Source organism: Polyergus mexicanus, unplaced genomic scaffold (assembly GCF_030449975.1).
Source record: "Polyergus mexicanus isolate NDT 795.1 unplaced genomic scaffold, iyPolMexi1.0 SCAF_25, whole genome shotgun sequence".
NCBI lineage: Eukaryota > Metazoa > Arthropoda > Insecta > Hymenoptera > Formicidae > Polyergus > Polyergus mexicanus.
The window spans coordinates 569,895-597,338 of NW_027223345.1; the positions used below are offsets into that span (position 1 = coordinate 569,895).

Sequence of the window (27,444 nt, forward strand, 5' to 3'; positions counted from 1 at the left end):
TTTTAGCAAACTGCATCGACATTAATAACACAGATCCCATTGATGTTAACATCATCGGGATTATTTTGAACGATCTCGGCATATTGCAAATACTCGATCTTCGATCTTGCACACGCAAGGTTCTTTATCTCTGTATATAATGGAGTATTTTATCGTGCAGCCGTAGGTATTATTTCTGAGATATGCGGTCTGTTTCCATTTGAAAAGTGTGTCCTGGTATCATTCGATCGACCGATCGATGAAAGCGCAAGATGCACGTTATAACGACGATACGCAATTACTAAAATTGTTGCCGCGTTCAAGGCTACATTTTTCGTTCTTCGTGTGAACGATGCCTAACTCCGTGCACGGTAACCGAAATCACCAATGATGGGCGCCAATGGTTTAATTCGCCGCCTGGGGCAACCGGCTGTGCTACCCGGTCGGTTAAACGTGCCGTCATTTTCGTGAAATTCATGAGAAGCTTGAACATGTTACGAGTATAAAGGATGGTAGAGAATGTTGGAAATATTCCGTCGTTCGAAACAGGAGTCATGTTGTATCGCAAGTTGGTACAAATGACTGCATTTATATATTTAATTTTATAATTTCTTCCAGTCGATGACTTTCACTGAGCATTATTTGCTTTAGCGCTCGATAGGAAATAGTCGAATTATAGCTACTTCTCGCTCCTTGGATGATCAAAGCTCGGTCGATTCGTCGACTTTGACTTTTATAATTTATAGATACATAATTAAATGATTAAACTAATTTTATCGGTAAAACGAATACGAATAAATGCCAGAAATAAAATTAATTGGCTTTGATAAACTATGCACTTACGTTATGTAAGCGTTATGAAAAAAAAAAAAAAAAAAAAAAAATGACGATGCGATGCTCTGAGAAGTGTGGAGAGAGCTTTAAATTTCGTAAATTATTTCTATCTTGCATTCTTTTGTCTTATATTCCTGTTTACAAATTATATTGCGAAACTTATTAGTCTTTTCTTCTATATCTTCTTCAATATCTTCTTCCATATCTTCATTATCAACATGGATAAATTGTATCTTTTTGAATTCTAAATCGATAAATCCGTCAACTCTAGAAGAGAGCTTTAGAAGAAAAGTAAGCGATAATGCTGTTGAAAAAAAAAAAAAAAAAAATGACGATGCGATGCTCTGAGAAGTGTGGAGAGAGCTTTAAATTTCGTAAATTATTTCTATCTTGCATTCTTTTGTCTTATATTCCTGTTTACAAATTATATTGCGAAACTTATTAGTCTTTTCTTCTATATCTTCTTCAATATCTTCTTCCATATCTTCATTATCAACATGGATAAATTGTATCTTTTTGAATTCTAAATCGATAAATCCGTCAACTCTAGAAGAGAGCTTTAGAAGAAAAGTAAGCGTTAATGCTGTTGAAAAAAAAAAAAAAAAATGACGATGCGATGCTCTGAGAAGTGTGGAGAGAGCTTTAAATTTCGTAAATTATTTCTATCTTGCATTCTTTTGTCTTATATTCCCGTTTACAAATTATATTGCGAAACTTATTAGTCTTTTCTTCTATATCGTCAATATCTTCTTCCATATCTTCATTATCAACATGGATAAATTGTATCTTTTTGAATTCTAAATCGATAAATCCGTCAACTCTAGAAGAGAGCTTTAGAAGAAAAGTAAGCGATAATGCTGTTGAAAAAAAAAAAAAAAATGACGATGCGATGCTCTGAGAAGTGTGGAGAGAGCTTTAAATTTCGTAAATTATTTCTATCTTGCATTCTTTTGTCTTATATTCCTGTTTACAAATTATATTGCAAAACTTATTAGTCTTTTCTTCTATATCGTCAATATCTTCTTCCATATCTTCATTATCAACATGGATAAATTGTATCTTTTTGAATTCTAAATCGATAAATCCGTCAACTCTAGAAGAGAGCTTTAGAAGAAAAGTAAGCGATAATGCTGTTGAAAAAAAAAAAAAAAATGGCGATGCGATGCTCTGAGAAGTGTGGAGAGAGCTTTAAATTTCGTAAATTATTTCTATCTTGCATTCTTTTGTCTTATATTCCCGTTTACAAATTATATTGCGAAACTTATTAGTCTTTTCTTCTATATCGTCAATATCTTCTTCTATATCTTCATTATCAACATGGATAAATTGTATCTTTTTGAATTCTAAATCGATAAATCCGTCAACTCTAGAAGAGAGCTTTAGAAGAAAAGTAAGCGATAATGCTGTTGGAAAAAAAAAAACGCGAATATATATCTGCATGTATATTATAATTTCTCTTATTATTTGCTTCCGAGTCATACGGTAATATCGGTTATTCTCGTTGAAAAGTATTGCATTTTTATAACGATGGCATTACTCTGAAGAGAAAATTATATAAATAATAACAATAAATATACGCGTACAAAATGCGCTACAATTATTTTCGGTCCACTAGTAATTTTCTGAATTGTAATAATACAACGATTGTCCGTCCGCGATAGAATTATTACACGCTTTGCGCCACGCCAAGGTAAGTGAATACACCATGCGATCACTGCCTACTATGCAAATGTAAGCTAGTCAGCGGCATAAGGCGAGCCAGCGTAAATCTTGGAGCTATGGTTTAAATTAGCATAATGCTATTTTGATCTTAGAAAATGTGCAAATCGAGCGACAAAACATATATGTTAGTCTTTTACATTGTATCTCGTGTAAAAATATTTCCATCCTATATCGGCATGAGACGCGAGAGATTTCATTATACGTATATATATATATATCTTTGGATAATTACAAATTAATTGTAATTATTGTCATTTAGGAATTAACGATTCTAAAATGACCGTAATCGCAAAATTTCACCCGTCTTCATCAAACAAGATAAAAACTGAATGCAATCGCGCTGCTCGCGTGTAATGTTTCCTCTCAAGGCGGGATCCCTTTCCGATAGAAACTCTTGAGATGGTTTTAATCGCATTTAGGCACGCCGCGACATGCGATGTAAAAAAAAAAAAAAAAAAAAAAATGAACCACCTGTATTCTTTATCGGTGAACCTGCTCCCTGAGCATTCTTTCGCGCATTGATACTCTTTGATTTATCGCGTTGTTTGCGTGCACCGAGTATTATTTGGTATCTGGCTGCTTATAAACTTCTACCAATGATATGAAAAAAATGAAATACTGTATTTCTCTCTCTCTCTCTCTCTTTCTCGTTCACCTTTCTCTCTTCCTTTTTATATTCACCCTGATATCTTGCTCTTCTGTACCTGTATTGCCCCGTCTTCCTTTCACTCGAGCCCTACTACTCTCTCGTTTACTTCTTTCTTCGGTCTTTATCTGTCTCTCTCTGGTCGTCTCATTCTCCTACTACGGATTTCAGGGAGTCCGTTCTCCCTCTTACTTCCGTTCCCTCGTTCCCCCGTCCATATTTAGTTACCCATAAACGACCGGCGTGCAACTCTTCGGGTGTATATACATATCGCAACCCAACCGCATGTTTCTGCGACGTTCGTGTTACCTCGGCCTCATGAAGACATACTTGTAGTAGAGCACTGATTCACGCACATATACATTTGTCCCGCGTGTGCGCGCATCGCCCGGGAACGAGTTTCTGACGGAGAACACGTCGCGCATCCTTTCGTCTTTCCGCTCACCTTAGCACACGTACGATAGACATTTTCGCACATTGTAGACGACTTGTACATCGGGGGGGGGGGGGGGAAATCCGGGTTTCTCATTAAAAAAAAAAAAAAAACATCAGAATATTCATAAGATTTCGAATAATATGTACTTAACGTGACACTATTTGAAATGGAATAAAAGGCGATATAACAAAGTCACTTTTGCCGATTGATCAAATGTGACTCGAAGGAGATTTTATCACCATATATATGCAACATAATTACTCGGGCAATGGAATTTCTTTTTATATAATATTTTAATCTTCCTATACTTGAAGTAATTTTGTTAAATTTTCGTCTTCTTTTCTTTATTTCTTTCTTTTACTGGATATACAATACATTACCTATTGAAGTATCTACTAAGATTAGGAGAGAGAGAGAGAGAGAGAGAGAGAGATATATATATTCGCTTGAATATCTGTTACACAGATTATTGAGATATTTTTAGAGTATATAATTTATATAGGATGCAACATACTTAAAACGCAAATAGATCGCACACACATACAAGCGCATGTACGCCGACGATGGTTAGAAATTTTATATAATAATGAATATTGTGTAACTAAAAAAAAATTACATTTATATCTTGCATAAAGGAGAAACGAATTAAAAATATATATCTCGAAAAGTAACAAGAACATTAGACAATAACAGATACGTGATCTATATCTCTATTTTCTGATAATAGCTATCGTTCATTAAATGTTATACATAAACAAGATATATTTCTGTCTGCACTTAATCACTAGCAATGAGAATGTCATCGTCAGCATCAAGCGTCAGTATCTAAAGTTGATTTTAAGACATCTGCTAGTTGGCATGCAGCCCCTTGGCAAAGCATCGTCACACTTTTATACTTAATTGCCGCAATTATATCACTTATATCTTTGTATTATTTTTGCCAATGATCTTGGCTATCGATTACGGAGAATAAGTTGGCAACACCGTCATTGCTAGACCAATTGGATCGTTTTTAATTATAAGTGCATTTCTCATGGAAACTCAAAATGCAAATGTAGAAACTGTCTTAACTGTACGTAAACGCGCGTACTTATTATTTTTATCTATATTCTGTTATATAATCATAAACGAACTAATGAAATTAGTTTTTCACGTAATAAAAATTTTTATTCCGCAATTTTAATCTCGTCGAAAATAAAGCTTTATATTCAGATTTCTTTAAATGTCATTAAAAAAGATAATCGATTCAACATTTTACGTATCGACTACCGGATAGACGGCTGGCGATAAAATGTGCGATATTTTATGACTTTAGCTTTAGAAGGATATACTGACAAGCCTGCCAGTCGTAATCCGAGTTCGGTGTTCTCACTAATATTTTGCTAAGGACTGTACCGGCAAAAATAGCAGGCCGCTGATCGAATCGTATCTGATCTCGTCGCATCATGATTTATACCATGCATGCGTAAAATACGCATGCGTGTGCGTGAGCGCAACACAAAGTACGGCGAAGCACATCACGGAGTCCCATAAACTATTTTCGAGCCTGTGGAAATATATATTTCGCTCGTATCTCGGCCATTGCGCGGCCGCGTGTCGCCTAATAAAACTACTGTGATTATTAAGATGCAGTGCAAAGAGAAATGGCACGATCGTAATTTCAGCTTAATCTGATTGGAATAAAGTTGAATTTTTTGAATAAATTCTTATTTCGTATAATGCGAATAAAAGTCACGTAAATTAATCTTGTGATATAAACATTCAAAAACACAGGCAAAGATATATATATATATATATATCTTATCCCTATTTACTGTCTACTTACCAATTACGATAATATAATCTATGCGATTCATGACCGAGTAATGATACGCAATCATTACTCGCATAATATATTCGATTTAATAAGGCGAATGTCATTTATGTAATTTGTTTTTAATTATTTCTCCAAATGGGCTATTTTTTGCTGCAGTTTATATATAAATTATTAATTTTAGTATTAAATATGCAAAAATGGATAATAATATTTTACTTTTTCATTTTTTTTTGGCCAAGAAACGATAGAGAGAAGGTTCGTTTGCGTTCTCTGTGATACCGTCTTAAGTTACAGATTTTATCTCCTGTCTTTTTCGTCTCCTATTTTTTTCCATCCACTCCGATTTCGGAGGCGGCGGCACTTATTTAACTGCTCCATCGAGTCTCGCGTCACATTCTTTCGATCGCTTCTGTATGTATTGTGTAATGCAAGCTTACAAAGTTCTGGAACTTCTCCAAAAATGCACGTACGCACGGCGAGTGTGACGATACATCATTTCTACGCGGACAGTGTTAAATTTTTTGCGCGCATTCATCAGATTTTTATCCGTCCGGTTTGATTCCGAAAATGTATTGTATTATATAATTACCTTTTCTCGAGGCAAACGAGATGGCACGAATACAATATTAATATAATAGTTAAGAATAGTTGATAAAAGTACATTAAATACATACAATATAATATTGATTCAGGTTAGGTTATAGTCTCATTTCTCCACATCAACGCGACACACATACAATATAATATTTATATACTAGATATTTTTGAGACGATTCCGATTTTTTTCTTTTTAACGAAGCACGGTCGAAGCCCCCCTATTGTCATTGTATTATATTGTATATACGGACACATTCTCTAATCAACTCTCTTTTTTCATCGTAAAAGTAACTTTGAGGTTATTAATATACTAATAATAGAGCATGAATTAACAATGAAATAAGCGAAACGAGAAATTGATTTTCTTGTCGAATAATAAGTAGATGTGCTATTGAAGAATAGTTGAGATTTTCAAAACATGCTGCAATAATTCGCGAATAAACATAAATAAAAAATAAAATGGAAGATAAGAAAAATGTTTAGGCATTTATCGTGTCATTTTTTTACCGTACCATATATATCTCTTCTCGCGTATATCTTCATAGATATTAATAAGATGCACATGAATTGTGGGGAATTAAAAATCCATCATAAAACTTAGCGATACATGCCAAGTTCCAATGATTTTTTAATTCTTGTCAAAAGTCTGAAAAGAAGATTCTTATCTGATTTACTTCGAGACATTTTATACAAGTCGCCTGTGTGCTCCGTCGAGTGAATAACCAGTGACGTTGCTGTAAGACAACTTGTCAAACGCGCGGTGCAAGGATTTTAATAAGACGAATACAGAGGGAGAGAGAGAGCGTCGGTCGAACACAGATGTTCGTCCTGCACAGCGCAAAAAAATACAAAAAAAAAAAAAATACGGCCGATACAATGAAGAAGGAAAAAGTAAGGAGGCTGCGATGCGCGGTTAAAGAATGCGCCGCTGCATATAAGATTGATCGTTGTCTCGCGATAGATTGCAAGTTGCTCTATACTCTATAAAGATAAACAACAATCGTTTTTTGTTTTTTTTTTTGTTTTTTTCCCCCGTGCGTCCATCGTGTTCAATCATTATAGTTGCGTTGTAGGGAGAGAATTAAAGAGATAATTAGGTTAGGTTAGGTTAGGTTAGGTGTTATTTGTGTTTCTAATTGTGTTTCAATTAGAAACACAAATAAATATTTACTTTTTACGCAAATGGACATTGGTCGTTTTAATGTTCGCTAGGATATCGATAATATGTAAAAGAAAATTTAGAACGCCGCTGATAAATATGAGCTATATTTATGGATTACAATAAATCTCTAAAGCAACGATTTTTCTATTGGACTAATATAAGAAAGAAAAAAAAAAAAGGAAAAAAAACGCCTATGATTATTGGCTAACGCGATCGATGATTTCGTGTGTATTTAATACATGTAAAAAATATAATATAATTGGCGCGCGTGTAACGCATGTTTTGTAGTAATGTACAATATATTGTAGTAGAATTATAGATTCTTGTCTCGACATTCTTGTTTCGTCGCGTATTACAATCTCTTATTTACTACTACGGAATATTTAGTTGTATTTAAATTCTTATCGGGGTGGAAAGGTGAAGAGGTGATTTCCGTGAAGGAAATCGCAGTCTCCGTTGTGTATCGCTAAGAACTTCTCCAATTTCAATACATAAATCGAGAGTTTGTAAGATAGACTTTGTTGATCGAGAAATCCGATATCCTACGCGGCCAAACACGGTGGGCTTGTATCGGTCCTTTTTCATGCCGATCGAGTCGCACGGGGGAGACTAGTCGCCCACCATTTAACGGGGCATGCAGATTTTATTTAAAGATTAAATGAACCTGTAGCTGATGAAAATCTCAAAGTGGTTTGATTGATAATTCAATTCACATTTTTTTGATTCGTCCATCGATGCACAATTAATATTCATTAATGATATCATAATATCATAACACGTTTTATACATTTTTGTATATTCATAAACATTACTGTTTTTTATTTTGCAATTTTTAAATAATATGCTTCACATGAAATATTTATTACCGCCGAAGCGCTATTTTTCCTTCCTGTCAATTAATTAACGAAATTAATTTTATTTGTATATATTTTAAATGTTATACGTTACAATTGTATTTTATTGTTTTCTGCATATATATATGATATTTATATATATAATATATATAAAATTAATTTCGTTAATTAATTCTTAATTAATTCTCAGGAAGGAAAAATAGCGCTTGGCGGTAAGAAATATTTTATATGAAGCATATTATTTAAAAATCCGAAAATAAAAAACAGAAATGTTTATGAATATACAAAAAAAAATATATATATTGTATATAGATAGATAGATGGATAACTTATTATTTTAAATTTTATTAGTAACAGAGACGATAAGTTTATGCAGCTTTTAACATTCATTCCAATAACTACATTAAACATGTGACATTTTTGTATTAAACTGCGTCTATATATGAGAAGATAAATGTTTCGATAATCCATTTCGCGCAATTGAATAACATGGTCTTTGATACCGACGATTCACATTACATCACCAGTTTATATATATTTGCGCTTACATCATCCTTAACTTGATTAGTTAAAGATTTATGCGTTTGTAGATTATCGAAAAATTAAATTGTCATAAATATTTTTCGATTCTACATCTTTCAATGAAAATATGTGCTATATATAATTTTTTTTTTATGTACAATATTAAAGATAGGTTAGCGTATTTATAATGAATCTCAGTTTTTTTTTAGGATATTGTTGTTTTCAAATTTTTCTCGTTAACACCAATATTTTCTGAAGATTGTTAGATTTATACTGAACTGCGGTTTAGCCACGGATCTTCTGCTATAAACAGAGATTACATTTAAATTGGTAGTGACATTGGCTGACATGAATTGTCATGATGATGATGCATTATCTTGGACGTTAAGAATGTAGCGGTGCGATTTCACTTTACCGCAACGACAATAATTGAATGTGGTAGAAATTGTCACGGCATTGAATTTATTATATGTCTGTTTGCCGATCATCTATTATCTGATTATTTACAAATCGATAATGTTCACTATGCCATTATGTCGTACTTATGTAAATGCGAGATAGCAAAGAAACACTATATCTTCTCTACGTTTAAACTAATCGAAAATCTTCTATTTCTATTTAAAAAAAATATAATTTACGATAATTACGACAAGTAATTCGTATATATTCGTGTTTATATTTACGTGTGTGCAAATGAAGAATTCATCATCTTTCATTCATAAATATCAGATTTTTTTTTTTCTCAATGTCTAACGCGTGCTTCTATTTTTCTTTATTTTATTGTTTATTGCATTAATTGATATACATATATTGTAAATCGTTTCTCGATTGGAAGGATAGAGTATACGAGATTGTGTAAACATTGCATTGATTTCTGTCGTTTTTCATCAGATTCTTTTTATGCAGGGTTATCTTCTTTATGATTAAACAGTCATGTGCTCGTTGATATATCGCGATACATAAAGCAGTTTGTAATTGCAATGATGATTGCTCGACAACGCTTGAGAATCGATGCAAGAGAATATTATGTTTCTTAAACTCTTAAACTAGATACAAAAATATAATTATACTTTCAATTTTGTCGTTTCAAAAATTATAAGCATATATAAAAAAATTATATTACAAATTTTTATATATACAGGGTGGGGCATTTATATTGAGACACTTAAACATCTAAAAAATAAAGCAAGATAGAAAGAAATGTTTCAGACAAAAGTTGTTCGGTTCTAAGGGGGTCATAAGTTGGTGCCATTAGTTATCTTGCTTTTTTTTTAAATGGAAACACCCAAATTTTTTTACATAAATCGATTTCTCGCAATATTCTGCATAAAAAGTTATAGGATTACGATGATGAAAAGTTTAATAGTTTACGAGTTTATTTTATTACTTTACTTCGACATAATTTTACATAAACTATGAAATATCTCATAAAATTATTTATTTTAATGCAATAATGTTACCTTAATATTTTAAGGATCCCTCAAGAAATGAGGGACATCGATTGGTGTGAAGAAAATAAAACAAGATTAACATTGAAATCTTCGAAGCGCCTCCACCCAAGGTCAAACTAATGGCGCCATCTTATGACCCCCTTAAAACCGAACAACTTTTATCTGAAACATTTCTATCTTGCTTTATTTTTTAGATATTTAGGTGTCTCAATATAAATGCCCCACCCTGTATATATATTTTTTAAAATAAATATATTTTCTCCCCTAAATATTATAAAGAAAATTTCTTTGATGCCAATAAACAAAACTATTTAAATTATTTATATATAGATGTTCAAGTATAATTTTTTTTAAACTCATATATATTAATATATATATATATATGTATATGCATATATGTAATACCCGTATTCATAGTCCTTCCTTATTTTAAGGACGGAGGAATCCTCCATGAAGGATTCCTTGAATCTGCAAGGCCACCTTGTTTCATAGATGGACCTCGAGTCTCCCTTTCAGAAGGAAGGAATATTTTAGGGATTTTTAGTGACCGACTGGAGGCAGCACCGTTTTATGCTGCCTGCAACTAATTTCATATAATACAAATGAAAACTTTTTCGTATCTTCAAAAAATTCCACGGGATTTTCTCAATCGCGAATGTATCTTTTCGAAATCCGCCACAGAATCCGATTCTCTAGATTTTCGTCTTCAAATCCATCGTCAGAATCATTTAAAAATTTATTGTCCATTATCCCTTTTTCCTTTATACACTTTCAGTTTGAGAGCGCGACAACAAATAACCACAAAACCACAGATTGAAATGTAACTAACTTTTGGAGGTTATATTTGGTTATATTCTGCGTATCGTCTGCTAAAAAGGTCGCATCACTCCTCAAGAAAGCTCGTGACCTTCCTTGAGATAAGGGAGCCAATAAGATTCCTTGTTCGGTCAAGGAAAGTTTATGAAACGTGGAACGAGGAACAAGGAATCCTTATTCCTCAAGGACGGACTATGAATACGGGTATAAATGTACTATATTCGAGGCTTCGAGAACTGAATCCTAAAAACTATCGTAAACGAGACATCGATCGAGAATTTCGATTATACGGTAGATCATCCTTAATGTTATTTTGCGCTTTGTCACGATCGTCGTCCCGAGTTCATTTTATTCTCGATTCTATTCTAAAGTGGATCGTCTCGGTTTAAGCGTCGCCAGGACGATACGATTACAAGCCTTGACTTTGACGAAGGACGTGCGATCGACACGACGAGACAATACGATGATATCCAAGCTCTCTCGAGCAAGCCTGTCTCTTTCGCAGACGCTGCAAAAGTGCTGCAGCGTCTCCGGTCGTGGAGTATTTCTACACAGTACCTATAAGTTTCTAGTTTATGCTTGGGACAAACTGCAGTTAAACATTGCGACGACTTTTATAGGCTCGTACGCGAATCCCGCATACTCACGCTTAATTATACGATGTTGCCTGCTGCGCTTCATGTTTCCACTTAAACGCACACGTGCATATGCATTTGTGTATTCGCATGCATCTGCCAGTCACGCACACCGTCTCGCTTGGACCAGGGCCGCCGGTTTTGGACGCGAGAAAAAAAAAATTTACCCGCTCTTGGAGTCGTCAACACCGTTCGCCATAGAATAGAATGCATTAAATAATTTATTAAGCAATCTTGTTGAACAATTTTATTATTATTTTCCGTTAGAAATAAAAATATTATTTTTATTTCTAAGGGAGTTACTACAATCTCCATGTTTAATAGACATTATAATTTTATTATTAAATGTAAAAGAAAGCATTGCGGAAGTATTAATCAACACGTGACATCTCTCTCTCTATATATATAGTCCATTTAAAAATAATCTTTAAAAAAAGATATCTTTTTTTATAATTACTATATTTGTCATTTATATATTTATATATTTTTTCAATCAAATATGTAACAAATACAAATCTTGTCGATAAAGCAATCGCTTCCGTAATTATTTATGATATGTAATAAAGGTAATTTACGCGTATATATTTTGATAGTTTCTCAGAGAATTAAAGATGGAGTAACATTTATACACCCCCCCCCCCTCCCCCTCTTGCATTTAATTGGTTCACAAAGGGGCAAGCTCGAGGATATCGGTAATTTATGAAATCGCTAAAAGAGCACAACGCGCTAAATTATTTATCTGCGATATAAATTACGGTTTATACCGCGAATGCTGTCAGATAACACTGACAAACAACCTCCGCCGCAATGGCGCTCATAAAAGACACGATACGCACCTGCTATATCGCTCGTGAACGAATTTGCGCGTCAAAGGTAAGAAGTTAAGCGAGGAATTCTTATATAAGTAATAGACGATGTATAAACGATGGCCGAGTGTTCTCAGTGTCGCACTTAGTTGATACCGAATGAAGAAAATGTTCCTATCACTTCCGATAACGGTTGCTAAGTCCGCGAGGGCTGTGTGTTTCGCGCGGCATTGAATGCACCGTGAAAGAAAGAAAATGCGACGCCACTACTCTCCAACGCGACATCGTTTCAGTGTCCTCTCGCAGAGGAAATTAATTGATTCAATTTAATTGATCATAAAATCCGTCGCGACGATGAATTTTTATAATCGCGGCTTCTCGGACTCTCTGTTAATGCAAATTTATAAACTCCGTAACGCAGATGAATATACGGAGATTGAACGTTGTTGTTCCATTACAATTACTTTATCGATATCCCGAGAATAGACACATTCAAAAAAGTTTCGATGATCGATCTATGAAATTAATCATATCGCGTATTTAAGAAAAAAACGACGTAAATTAATATAAGTAAACGATATATATTAATATATATATATAAATAAATACGCATTTAATTTTTTGCATCGTTTACATTAAATAGAATTATATGAGAATGGATAATTAAATTATAATTATATTAAGTGCACTGTATTATTTTTTTCAGTTCAGAATTAGTAGCAATACATGGGAATTACTGTCTCGTAATAATCCTTGAAAAAGATCTTAGTTGCAAGAGCGTTCCAAATGTTAATCATCATGGATGATGTTCACTCTTTACAGGATGAAAGTATATAATAAATATCGAGGCAAGACTCTTTTTGCAACCACTCCCCTACTGATCTGTTGCGCTTATAAAAGTAAATCGAAAGTGGATCTTTTTTCTTGCCGAGCCTTTTTCTATTTGAAAATGACGATGCCTTTGTATCATGCGATCCCAAAACGAATATTCCAAGTACTTTGCTAAGTCATGGCTAAGGCATAAAAGCGTGAGCGGGATGCATCATGAGAATGGCCACTTTTTGCGCATCACTGTTAAAATAAAAGGAGCAAACGAACGTTATTAACGAAAAGCTTATTAAATCGCAACAATAACGCGCGGTAGCATAACCTAAAAAACGTGGAAATCATTGCATTTATTTCCGCAATCGTATTTCATAGACGCGAGTAACAATCGACGCTTCCGAAAAGGAACATTCTTGAATCGCCTGTATATAGACGCGTTTTCAAACCGGATTTATTGAACCTTGATTCTTGATTCTGCCTTGATTCGCATCGTATCAAATTAGTTGCGAGAAATCTCGCGATATCAATGCATTTGAACCTGTTATATATTTTTACGGATACATCGTTGTTGTCCCATCAACTCGATCGCGCATTCATTTTTCTCTGTCCATTTCGCAAACCTACCATCGCTTATCTTTGTGTCGCGTATGTACTTTATTACGCGTGTATCCCTCGTGTATCAAACTGTCAGTTGTTTTCGAATCCCGTTATGCTACGCGGCGGTTGATTTTACATAATAAACAGTATGCCGTTATAATGCAGCGGTTAGGTTACCATGTACGCGGAAGGTAAAATTTGATATACTTGTTGATTGAAAGGGTGCGTTTGCTTTATAGTTATTTCGTAACGATAACATCGTACTTGCATTAAGTTCTTCAGTTATCGCAAACAAAGCCCAAATGGATGAAGGAAAGATAAAAAAAGCAGCACACAGCGTAGTGTATGATTACCTATATGTATATACTTATATGTATATTTTACCATAGACATCAAAAACATCATATATATATATGCAGGGTGTCCCATTTTAATCTCCTCGGGCAAATATCTCAAAAACCAAGCCCGGAAGAGAAAAATGTTTCGGACAAAAGTTGTTTGGTTTCGAGGGGGCCGTAAGATGGTACCATTGGTTTGACCTTGGAAAATCATTTGAAGGTCATGTGAAGGTCAACTTTAAAATCTTAAATGGAAATCCCCATTTTTTATTTAATATTCTTGTAGCTGACATCGAGAGCTTTCCAAAACACTATAATAAAGTATTTTTTCATTAAGTACTTTTTGAATTATTTTATATTTTAATTTGACATATTTTGATATAAAAAATAAAATATTTCGTAAAATATTCAGTTTTCGATAATCTTACCGTAATAATTTTATGTACAGAATAATAAGACAAATTAATTAGTGCCAAAAAAAAACAAAAAAAAAACAAATAATTGTTTAAAAAAATACATTGTAAATAATTTTCTTAAAAACAATTTTTTTTTTGGCACTAATTAATTTGTCTCATTATTCTGTACATAGAAGTATTACGGTAAGATTATCGAAAACTAAATATTTTACGAGATATTTAATTTTTTATATCAAAATATGTCAGATTAAAATATAAAATAACTCAAAAAGTGCTCAATAAAAAAATACTTTATTATAGTGTTTTGGAAAGCTCTCGATGTCAGCTACAAGAATACTAAATAAAAAATGGGGGTTTCCATTTAAGATTTTTAAGTTGACCTTCGCATGACCTTCAAATGATTTTCCAAGGTCATATTATTGTCACCATCTTATGGCCCCCTCGAAATCAAACAACTTTTGTCCGAAACATTTTTCTCTTCCGGGCTTGATTTTTGAGATATTTGCCTGAGGAGATTAAAATGGGACACCCTGTATATATAATTATTGTAAGGTATATCGTTGTGCTATTACCACCAGCTTAACTCAAGAGCAATTTACGATCGTTAGCGTATATTTGATAATATGTTTTTAATATATCCATCGCGCGGAGCGTACACACGCTCTTTAAATATACCAGCATCCTATATAAAATTATGCAAAAAAACTACCAATGATGTTAAATGTATACAAAAATTATTGGAAAAAAGTGAAATATGTGATTACCGACGACGTGTAGACGTTAAATAACCTTGCTATAAGAGCCTTCTTATAAGAGATTCAGATTTGTTGTAGATTATTAATGATGATCTTTTTTATCAGATAGTTTCCAAGAGAATATGTATTTACAAGAATAGTGATATGTTTAAGTGAAATATGAAGTGGTTATGAATGGTTATATAAGATATATCGTTTTTTATATTCGCATGAACACGTGTATCTCCAAGTGTAATTAATTTTTTCATCATTTTATATAATCTGTTCTAACGTTCATTACAATTGTGAAAAAAAATTTATGTATATTTCAATAGATGCGATGACAATTAAATTACTTTAAGTCCTCATATGAACCGACTTTGCTGCGTTGAAAGAATTCTGTATGTGTGTATATATATATATATATTTAACCACGTGAATATAAAAAATAAATTATTTTTGTACTATGTAAAATTGATATTTATTTGGATATTTAATTGGTATTTATAAATTACATTTTTATTATATTAGTTTTAGTTTATCGGTTTTTGTCGTATACATATTACAGAGATCCTTCTTAACAGCTGCTGCTCTGCTTCTTAACAAGCTTGCTGCTAGTTCTGTTAAGCCAAGATGTCGTACAATATGTTATAAAACTTAAAAATGCAGCGTAAAAATTGCAGTTATATTTATCAGAAAGATTTTGTAATACGATTTGTTTGGCTTTGACACTTTATTCTAAGACAATGTGAGTGACATTATCGCTATTGTACAAGACAAAATCTAAGTATTTATATGCATAATATTGTTATGTGTGACATAACCTGAAAATTAGATTTTTTTTTTTAATGAAATATATGTTCAACTTTCGATTATAAAATATTTTAAATCAAATAATCACTCTTTTGTGTGTGTGTGTGTGTGTGATATCTTATTTGTCTTATTTTATAGAGCCCAAGTCTAATGGATCTGCAAATTCAACAGAAGATTTCACAATTTGAGACGTTTGTGAACGATGTATTAAAAGCCGATCTTGCAAAATTGGATGAAAAACTTGATGCTAAGAATGCTGACGTTGCCGAATTTCTACAACTGAAATCGGTGATAGCTACATTTCAAAATACAAACGTCGAAAAAACAGGTTTCAAGACTAAGGTCGATATAGGAAATAATTTTTTTATTCAAGCGCACATTCCAGATGCTTCAAAGATTTTATTAGACGTTGGTTTAGGACATTATGTCGAATTTGATTTGAATGAAGCTTTAATTGTTATAAATATACGGATCAAGTTGCTGGAAAGACAGATTGCTCATTTGCGGAAAGTAATTGCAACAACCAATGCTCATATTAAGTTAACTCTTATTGTCATTAGAGATTTACAAGGAATTAAAGAATACGATCAATAGAAACTATTGTAATGAATAAAAGATGATTTAATGTAAGAATTAAAAATTATTCGATTAGAAAATATATACTGAAACTTGCTATAATAGCAGAATATATAAATTTTACAAATTTATTAATAAACTTATAATTCAATATATATATATATATGTTAATTTTAATTTAAAAAATTTATAAAGACCTTGTGTTATATGTTAAAGTATTGAACATGGTAAAAATTGTTCTTAAATGTATCAATAATTTAATAGCATTTCTTTGTAATGTTATTATTACTTAAATCTATTACTTTATCACGCTAAAGATATAATTATCTTTAGCATGATAAAGAGGGAGAGAGAGAGAGAGAGGGAGAGTAAATCATATAAAATATTGTTTAATTTGAATGTATGTACTGGTAAAGGATATCATGTGGAGAAAAAACAAAGTAATGAAATAATTTTAATTTTTTTAATGTATATAAATGCGAAAATAATGATTTTTCTGTGTCTTCATCTTGTCTTTAGCCAGATAAGATGGCGTGTTTGAAAAACGCCTCTTCCATTTCCTTTATCAAATTTTACATGCAGCCACTTATGCAAATATGTGCAAAAGTAGCCTTCCTAGCATTTTTCCCCTATTCTCTCTTCACATTGTCATCTTGTACTTTGTGACTTAAGCTGATGCTGTGCTGTAGTGCATATAAGAGTTTGAAGAGAACCTTGCATGATATGTTTCAAGTGTTTACCAGTACATTTACGCATATATTATCCGCTCTTGTATTAGGTATAAAGAATATTCATTCCTACAACCTATTCATTTATTAACTCTTTAAGATTTTGCAGAAAGATGAAGTTTCACAAAAAATCTATTCCAATTTGAAAAATCAATTTATAAATTTGAAATTACTCTGTGACATCTAATATGTTGAAGCATTATTTTAAAAGTTTGTTTCTTATTTTTTATTTATTGCTTCATTGTGATTGATGTGATTGTCAAATTCTATAAAGGTATAAGTATGATCCAGTGCTAATGCATAACTAACATCATTAATAATTATTGAACTATATTAAATATATTAATTTCATTAATAACATATATATGTGTATAATACTATAACAGATAATTCAATAATATATAATATATTTTCGATAATTAAAGAGTAAGTTTAATAATTCTCGAAACATTTTCTGTATAAGCTCTACCTAAGCTTCTGTCCATAAGAGTGTCGATGGTAAAGCTCATCTCAATATATAGTTCAATGGTAGTGTGTATGTATATCATCGGATGATAATATGTCATGTACCTTCATTAACATAGCATGATGATTAATTTTTGCGAAGAAAGATTGTCTATTTATATACTGTCTGCTAGTAAATTCTTGCATATAAATATTATAATATTCTTGCATATTAGTGACTGATAGTAAATATCTTGTATACCTATAAATATTTTTAATGATATCACTTTTGAAATATCTAGATGGCATCGAAAAAAATCTTCAGGCATTTCTTAGGATATGTTTTATATATAAAAAATGTTTATTATATATATATATATATATATATATATTATTTTTATATTATATATAACGATTTAAGTTATTAATTATATATATTATTTGTTTCAGTTATAATATTTAATATCTTTTTATTTAAAGAGAATGAGAAAGAATGAGAGAGAGAAATAAATTAAAGAATCATATGACTATAATAAAAAGGATAAACTTAACAATAAATTATACATACATTATATATATAATCAACTTCTTCCGATTTATCATTCAAAATCGAAAAACATAGACAAACAAGATATATTTATATTGTACATATATTTTAAAAGCTAAAAAAAATATATTTGGACAAGGCTTTTTAGCACACAACTCTCTCTTTTTATAGACATTTTAAAATATAATATCTTAAAATTTCAATTCCGTTTTACAGCGTATCCTAATTTTCGTGCTACATATTATAAACATTTCTCAAAACTAAATTGTTTGATGATTATTTTCTGGTGTTCTATATATGTTTTTTAACTATAAATTTTTGATTATAATTTGATGTAACGATATGATATGTACAATATGTTAGATTCGGATATTATATCCTGTGTGGATATTGCATCCTTGCATTCTGTGAATTTACGTGAAAATACATTTACGAAAGTACAATACAATACAATACATTATCTATTTAGAGCTCTGTTTTTAAATCAAAACAATTTTTTTGCAGAAATGCAGCTACCCCCTACTTGCATTCCAATTTCTGCAAAAACGATAAGAAGAAATAATGAATTCCGGACACGGAATTTAATTAGTTACATTCGATTCAAAATTATGCAATAACTAAATGATTTGATTAGGAGGAGAAAATTGGACAATAAATCTGTAATATTAAGATAAAGATGAATTTGTGTGTGACTCGGTTCGTGGTGTTAAGACATATGGATGTACGAAGCGGAGTAATTTACATTTAAATAACTACGAAGAAGCCATACATCTCCATACTACCTGGAATATATAATTATTCGCCATGGCTGTATGTATGATTGATATTTATAGAAGATGATAATTTTTTTATATGCCATAAATATTTTTCGGTATTATTATTGATATATCTAATATATCTTAATCGTTTAAATTTACGGCAATGTGATATTATTTAATAAATATAAAATACTAGATATTATCAAAATATAATTAATTTTTTATTGTATAATATTGATGAATAATAGATGCTCATTACAGTCCAAAGATTTTGTTCGATTTGTATATAATGTTCTCTCTTATATATGATTTTGGTGATAATACTATCTATCTAAAATTAAAACACCAAAAGTGTTATTTGTGATATTGAGAGTTATGAATTCTAAAGTTGTATGCATTTTTGTTACTAATATATGAGAAATAAGAAGACAAGAATATTTTTATTAAATCATTTTCATTATATATCTCTTTCTTACTTTATGTATGTTCTGATTTAATAATGGACTCTTTACAGGGCGCTTCGCACGACCATTACAACCCTGCATTCTAAACTGAACCCATTAGGGGTTCTTGGCCTGCGGATGAGCGTGAAGCACAAAAGCTTATCGACGCGGAGAGCGGAGAGTTGTTAACACGTATATATTGGTTACACGAGTGTCATTTTTAAAAATGTCGGTGGATGTTTATAAATTGGAATCACAATGTGGGAAAAATCTGTCAAATTTTTCTTCGAAGGTGCGTATTCTAATTGTGATTTAATTTTTAACGTGTTAAAAACTCTCTTTCTGTTTAAAATGCTCCATTCAAATCTATTCTATGTAAATATTTCGGTAGGATGCTGATTTTGACATTCGATCTATAACCGCGTCGATTAAAAATTAATTTTTATTTGAAATTCAATGCATTGAGAAAAAAATTCTTAACTTGATTAATTTCATCCAACTAATTACTATATTTCTTTGTGTTTTTTTAATTGAAATATTTAAATATTTAAGTAATAATATACTATGATATACGACGTAATAATATAATATGACGTATATTTGAATATATATTTAAATTTTAAATACTTAAATACTTCAATTAAAGAAATACAAAGAAATAGTAATTAGTTGGACGAATTTAGTCAAGTTATCAATTTTTTTCTCTCTCTCTCAGTATGGTTAAGAGAATTTTGCTTATAATGTTAATTATTCCTTTCGCGATATAAATTTTTGTATCTAATGTGATATGTCTATTAAGATATTTTTGCATTGAGATATTCATCAATCATCGAATTTTGCATTTGATGTTTGATTATTCCGCTAATGTAAATTTAACAATTTATTTATGTCTTATTTATTTTTAGAATATGGAAATCATGGACATTTATCATTATCTCATTGATGAAATTTCGGGTAAGTTAGATGAGTAAACAAGTAATTGAATAGAGATATTATGTACATGTGAAATATACTATATGATGGATGAAAATAAATAAATGTAATATTTGATAGAATATAATAATGTATATGAAAAATATAATTATTTCGTTGAGTATCTATATTGAGAGGGTTTTTTTTTTTTTATTATTAAATATGTAGATAATATTTTTAATTTCTTCCTTTTACAATTACATATTTTTAAAAATCTTTTTATGCATCACGATGTCATTATACAATCTTTTTTATGGATTTAAATTATTGCACATAAATATAGCATTTTATTTCGAAAATTTTTTTTTTGTTTTGTTTTGCAGATCCCAGAGTTTCTAATTGGCTATTCATGTCAAATCCATTTGGTATAACACTAATTTCACTCGTTTATTTATCTTTTGTACTTTATTTTGGACCACGTTATATGAAGAACAGAAAATCTTACGCGCTTACAAAGACTATGATTTGTTACAATATTTCTGTCGCAACTGCAAATCTTGTTATATTTTATGGTGTAAGTATAATCAATAAATTATATATATATATATGCGTGCGTATTATATACGTAAATATTTTTAATTGTAAATGTTCCATTTTATTTTCTCTGTCTTTTAGATACTTACATCGGGTTATACCACCCATCTTTCCATGGGATGTGAACCTTTTGTAATTTCAAATGATTCTATGTCGCTTAGCGTAAGTATTATATTATAATTAAAGACTATAATAAAATTAAGTTTTATACTACTTATTTTTTGAGTTTTTTCTGAAAATATCTAAAATAAAATTTTATATATATACAATATCCTTACGAAAACTTGAGGAATTTTTAAAATAAATAAAATTAAAATATTTGAAAAATTTAATATAAAAATTTTTTTATATTTAAATTGTGTGTACGCGCACATGTATATAAATTTTTATTTTTTATAGATGGCTCGATGGGTATGGTGGATTTTAATCCTAAAAATCACCGAGCTTGTAGATACTGTGATTTTTATCTTCAGGAAAAAATATAAACAAACGTCATTTCTTCACGTATATCATCATACAATAACTCTCTTTTTGGCGTGGATCTCTTGTAAATATGCACCTGGTATGCATTACATAGCAAAAATTTAAATAATTTTTGGAAGAAAATTGAATTAATGGTTTATTCATATCTCAGTTGAAAAAGATTTATAATGAAATATATGCTGTAAATATATTAATTTATTTGTAAAGAGATCTACTTTTTTATATTTATAATTATGACACACTATCGCAGGTAATAATTAGATAAAACAATATATGTATATAGGTGGCATGTGGACCTTTATAATGTTGCCCAATTGTGCAGTGCACGTAATCATGTACATTTATTATTTCTGTACTTGTTTGGGGCCTAAAATGCAGAAGACAGTCACTCCTTGGAAGAAATATTTAACATGTTTGCAATTGGTACGTAGCTATTTTACATCAATTTATATTTGTTGTGTTGTAGTGTCCCGACAATCTTTCAGCCATCAGTTATTCAAAATAATTAGATTGTTACGTTCGCTTTTTATATAATAGTTTTACAAAGTATTTCAGATTCATACGGGCAAAATAGCGCGTTTCGCGTGATATGTTCATACATGGGAACTTCATTGTGGTTACAGCGCTCCCATAACTTGATAACTGGCTTTTCACGAGGGATTGAAAAGCTTCGTAAGCGCTGCTTGCAGAATCACACGTGTTCTCTCGAATCCCAATTCGGTTTGCATTTGAGCGTAACAGCGAGGGGCGGGGTGAAATGGGTGGACGAAGGCTCGTGGTACCGTTTTTAATTAAATAATCCGTTACCAGAGAATTTTTATTTCCGGCGATATCGACGGAACGATTTATCGGGTTACGTAGTTGTTTAATTTCGCGCGGAGCTTTTGCGCTCTAGAATTCCGGACAAAGGTTGGACGAGGGCAAAATACTTTTTTACATACAATACATATATCGCAAGTTATATATATATATATATATATATATATATATATATATATATATATAAAGCTTGTAAAACATATATTAAGTAAATATTGCGTGTTTTGCTATTTTTACATGGTTCATAAGCAAATATTTATTTAAATTTCTTTCGGAAATTTTATTAATATATTTTTCGCTTTTGCAAGTTTTCAACCAAGTATAAAATAGATTGCACGCATGATAAGAGTCATATTATATTAAAAATCTATATTATAAACTATTATATTAAATGTTTGATTATACAATATATTATTTAAAAAATGATGACAAACATGTGTGTGTCTTTGCACGTTTATCAGCCAATATTTCTTATTTCAGATCCAATTTGCTATCATGGTGGCTCATACATTTCAAGCGCTTCTACCATCTTGCGAGCCAGCGCGGAAACCATTAGCATACATTTACATGTCTCAAATTGCCATCATGTTTTATATGTTCTTAGACTATTATAGAAAGTCGTACGTGAGAAAAAAAATTGAGTAAACGAGTAATATCTTACGATGATGTTCTAGTTAGCCAAAAAGTATGTACATCGATTTCATATGTTTGCATGGAATTTAAATGAACATTATATTGCGTAAATGAATAAAGCCATTCTCTTAAATACTTTTTAAATTTACAATCAGTTTGGTAAGGATATAGAAACGCGAATTCTCGATTATTTATAATAATGACAAATTCAAGTATTTATAATAATGACAAATTAATGATAAATTAAATGAGAATTTGCTCAGGAGTTATGTTATTGTCGATTGTAGAAGACAAAACTTTTTTATTTATAGTATATTTGTTTATTATATTTGTCAGAATGTTATTCCCGTGCTATTCCCATACGTAGTTGAATATATACATACATACATGCATGTTGTGTTCTATGCAGATATGCGTGTGTCCGGGAAAATTGCGTTACCTTACTCGACTGTTTTCCCGGCCGACTGACATTAGCATAGCGGATTAGTGCGTCCATGGCTTTAAGTCGACACGCATGGCCTCACGCCGATAAGACTTTATTAACGTCTCCTGTATTTATCCCATGCTTCAAGCGGCGACCCCTTTCTCCTGCATAGAATGCTTTTCCCTTTATAGGCTCTCGCCGTATACGTGATAGGCTAATCCTTTTCATGTAATAGTTTCACGTATCCATAATATATGTATATTATATATAATACCATATATTATTTTTTCGTTTTTCTTATTTGATATATCTGTTTTATATTTGATATAATATTTCATATTTCATTTTCTTAAACAACGGAGGATGTTTACGGGGGATGTTTAGTCGCGATTATAATAAATTATAAATTATTATTACATCTGTTGAATGCTTATTTAATCGAAACAACTTGATCGTTCAATTTTGGCATTAGAGCGATATCGCCTTATCTATATATTTAACACGTTATTTTAATCAACGTGATAAAGCAGGAAATAAAGTTTTATAAAGAGATAATCTATACGACGATTAATCGGATTTACAATAAAGTTAATATTTACTTTTGGAACGCTACGTAATATTTAATAGATATAGTCGTATTATTTGGTTCAATAATTAATTAATAACTTTGCAGAGTCTACATCAATCCTACTTTTAATTCATCGTCATGAAATATGGAGCGGCGGCAGTTCTACGTGTCGACATGCAATACCACAAAAAAAAGAAAGAAGAAAGAAAAAAGTCAAAGCAACAATGAGAAAGATCTCGTACGAAATGTATGACCGACTCTGTCACATCTATCTATCTCGCTTTGCTATGGAGAGAAGATTCATTTCTCAGCCAGTCTCTAACTAGGAACCTGATCTCGAAACAATGCATAGCCATAAGTTTTAGAGAATATTTTGCAAGTTTCGAGCGATGCGACGTAGATTAGATGCGTTCTATTAAAGCGAGAGAAGAATATCGTTTGCGACTATTTTGAGAAAGGAAACTCCCAAGATACAATTGCGTTTGTTTCAAACTAAAAAGAAAACTTTCGTGCACATTAGAAAACGCACTTGAAAACAAAAAGTTAAGTTCTTCTTTGCGGATAAAGAATTGCGCGTATAAATAATTTTGTTGCATTATAATATTTTGCATTATGAATTTTTAAATACCAAGGAAAATATCTTTACACGTAATATATACAAGACACTTTTATAGCTAAAAGTTCTTTCACACCCAGAGATATTTTGCGATAATACAATAGATTAATACATTTTTAAATAATTATATTATATCTTCATACAATTTTATTTATCTTTATATAATTTTATCTGTATTCTTTATTTCTAAATCGTTTGGAAACGCAAATATTGTAATATCGATCGTGCTATTTGGCTGTAGTTGGCGCGGGAAAGCGTGCGTATAGCAAAACGCATATGGTAATATCGCGGCGTATAAATAATATATGGTAGCGGCACTTATTTTTGGAAAATTTTAATACCGCACCCGGTGTCGTTATTACCAGCTATGCCTCGTGACGACGGTGCAGCCAATTCTGTGAAATTTATAAGGTAGCACCCCCGGCATTGTCGCAGCTCCCATATTACGATCCTCCGTTACGATCGCTTGCTCGTATACGATGTAATTGGTTGCTTAAATACCCAAGTACATGTATACATAATTGTGTATGTATGTGTATGTATGTGTGTGTGTGTGTGTGTGTAGTATTTACTGAGACGGCAATGTGCTGACTAGGGCAGGTAGTTTCGGCTCTTTGGCACAGCACCGACAATGGATCGAAACCTCGCACGAATTGTCTGTCTTTAACGTGTATCTCGGTGTCGGTAACTTACAGCATGATGATTACAATTCGACGTACGCGACCCTGGTTCAAGTTGTAGCGAAGCGTAAGTTTAGGAAAATAGGGGCCATACCGACATGAGATAGTATCGATGTTGCCCTTAATTCGCCGAACAAAACGATTGCGAAAAAAAGTAATTAATTTTTTTGTGTTTAATCCAATTTTCCTCAACTTATCGCAGCTAATACAATGCCTATTTCAAATATCGTAAACAAGTTATAAGTTTGAATTATTCATTTTTACAATCTTGGCGTTACTTCTCGTCCGTTAGCCGAACGGGGCTGAATAAACGCGACGTTATTAATCGCATATCATTAAAAATCCACAGATGTTTCAAAGCGGTCTTTAAATCTTGTCGAGACAATTTCGTAGATGAAAGATTATATCGTATATTGCGGAAATCGTAACGCTGCCGGAACGTAATAGAGGAATCCACCGTATTTATGATCGGTGTAAAACATCGGACCCATGCCGACTCGCTCGTAGCGAGAAAATTTCACGGCAACACGTGGCACCACAGCGGAATTTAATAACATCGCGTACGGGACTCGGGACCGTTTAGAATTTAATACTAATTTAAAAGAGATTAGTTCCGTATCCGGCGCCAGACAAGGATCACTACCCTCTCAGACAGTCCTTTCGCAGGAGGTGAATTTCAGGGACAACGAGCGAGCGCAGGAGCGCGGTTCCCACGGGGGAAGCGGCTTAATTAATTGAACTTAATTTAAATTTAATTTAATTTCCTCTACCTCTTTGCACGTCGTCGGAAGCACACGCGTTCACCGCGTGTCTTGCGTGCCGATACAATCGCGCAATGAAAATGGGCGATGTATTTATAAACGGCGCATGGACAATAATGTTATGCATACTTTTTATAATCTGCTCGAGAAGCGTATTATTTACTCGAAAAATTAATTAACGCCATTTCTGTGCTTTGCCTAAAAAATCTTTACGCAGTTGTAACGAGTTGGGACATTTTCTTTTGAGAAATGTTTTCTTACCGAAAGCCGTCGAAGATTAATGAACGTGAAGTAGACGAGGTGATTGGAAGACATTATGCGAACTGAGAATGGAAAAAAAAAAAAAATGTTAAAGCAATCGGATTCGCAGGCAACGGGTCGGCTTATTTCTTCCCGTTGCGATTTTACGTCTTGAATGGCGAAGAGCTTGTTGTAAATAGTTTGAAAGGCACGCGTAACGCGAGATGATTTACTTTGGGTGTAAATCATGGGCTGTTTGCGAGAGGCACCGCCGAAATTTAACACAACGAGCCCATCGAGAATTTCGATTTCAGGCCGCGCACGCGAGCCTTCTCGCCAATATTGAGGAAGTTTTCTTTCCCGTCCGGAAATCCATCCCGAGTAAAAACTTGAATTGTTCCTTCTTTTCGCGATGCGGCCGTGTTGGAATAAAACTGACGGTTATATAGAGGCAGGGGGATGAGCAAGGAGAGGGGGGGAGAGAAAAACTGATTGGGATAAGAACTTTGAATATTTACAACTAGGATTGGGGATCTCGAGCGGCCCATTCGAATTTATTAGAGAATATCGATGAAATTCTGTGTCGCGTAAGATTTAAGACTCTTAGTTGAAAGAACGAGAGTGGCTGCGTATGGCTAGAAAAATTCCAGGAAAGCAAGTTAAATGAAAAAGTTTGCGAATCGTAAGGTTCGTGCACAGTATACGTGAACAACATAAGAAGTATGTAAATATTTATGTTATTAGTATAAGTAATATTATTTTTAGAGAAGCTGTTAATTTTTCTGTCCGCGCAAGAAATGTTCCATCACTTTGTCAGAGGCTCCTCCCTTTCTATTCAAAGTTATTATCTCAACTAGAAGCGTAGTTAAACTTCGCTGAGGTAAATTTATCGACTTGTATAAAAAATGGATACTAACTTTTCGTTTAGTGCCTTGCTACCCTATCGATTCAAGGAACCAGATTTAATATAGTTTCGCGTAATTTTATAAAATTCGGAGAAGAGTTTTTTTTTTTTAGAAAAGCTTCTTTTTGTATATAAAATTTTTTTACAGCTGAATATATTATTTATGTTATTTAACTGTAAATGCGAAACTATTAAATCTAGTTCCTATTGCGAGCGATATTTTTTTACTATCAAACTCTTGCTGTATATCATAAAATTAACATGAAAATCTTAAATAAACATTGCGTCAAATGCACTAGCCAATATTGATTTTAA

General features: G+C 31.9%; 3 protein-coding genes across 8 annotated transcripts in view; 2 read left to right on the forward strand and 1 right to left on the reverse strand.

Annotated features, from left to right (window-relative positions):
• Positions 1–27,444, reverse strand: part of LOC138943224 (uncharacterized) — a 57,811-nt gene that overhangs the window by 28,739 nt on the left and 1,628 nt on the right. The window lies entirely within an intron of this gene.
• On the forward strand, positions 16,150–16,593 carry Uxt (Uxt prefoldin-like subunit). Its single transcript, XM_070313558.1, has one exon. It carries the CDS (start codon positions 16,150–16,152, stop codon positions 16,591–16,593), a length of 444 nt encoding a protein of 147 aa, XP_070169659.1.
• LOC138943156 (very long chain fatty acid elongase 1) lies at positions 16,201–27,377 on the forward strand. Of its 5 annotated transcripts, none has more exons than XM_070313718.1 (10): positions 16,201–16,287; positions 18,799–19,104; positions 19,567–19,787; positions 20,401–20,449; positions 20,791–20,981; positions 21,083–21,163; positions 21,401–21,563; positions 21,768–21,907; positions 22,784–22,988; positions 24,034–27,377. In XM_070313718.1, the coding sequence occupies exons 3-9, from the start codon at positions 19,722–19,724 to the stop codon at positions 22,946–22,948; spliced, it is 855 nt and encodes a 284-aa protein (XP_070169819.1). In that variant the 5' UTR covers positions 16,201–16,287; positions 18,799–19,104; positions 19,567–19,721; the 3' UTR covers positions 22,949–22,988; positions 24,034–27,377. The 5 variants fall into 5 exon arrangements, with proteins under 5 accessions (XP_070169819.1, XP_070169818.1, XP_070169822.1 ...); XM_070313717.1 differs by having other exon boundaries at positions 16,256–16,341; XM_070313721.1 differs by lacking the exon at positions 22,784–22,988 and having other exon boundaries at positions 16,256–16,341.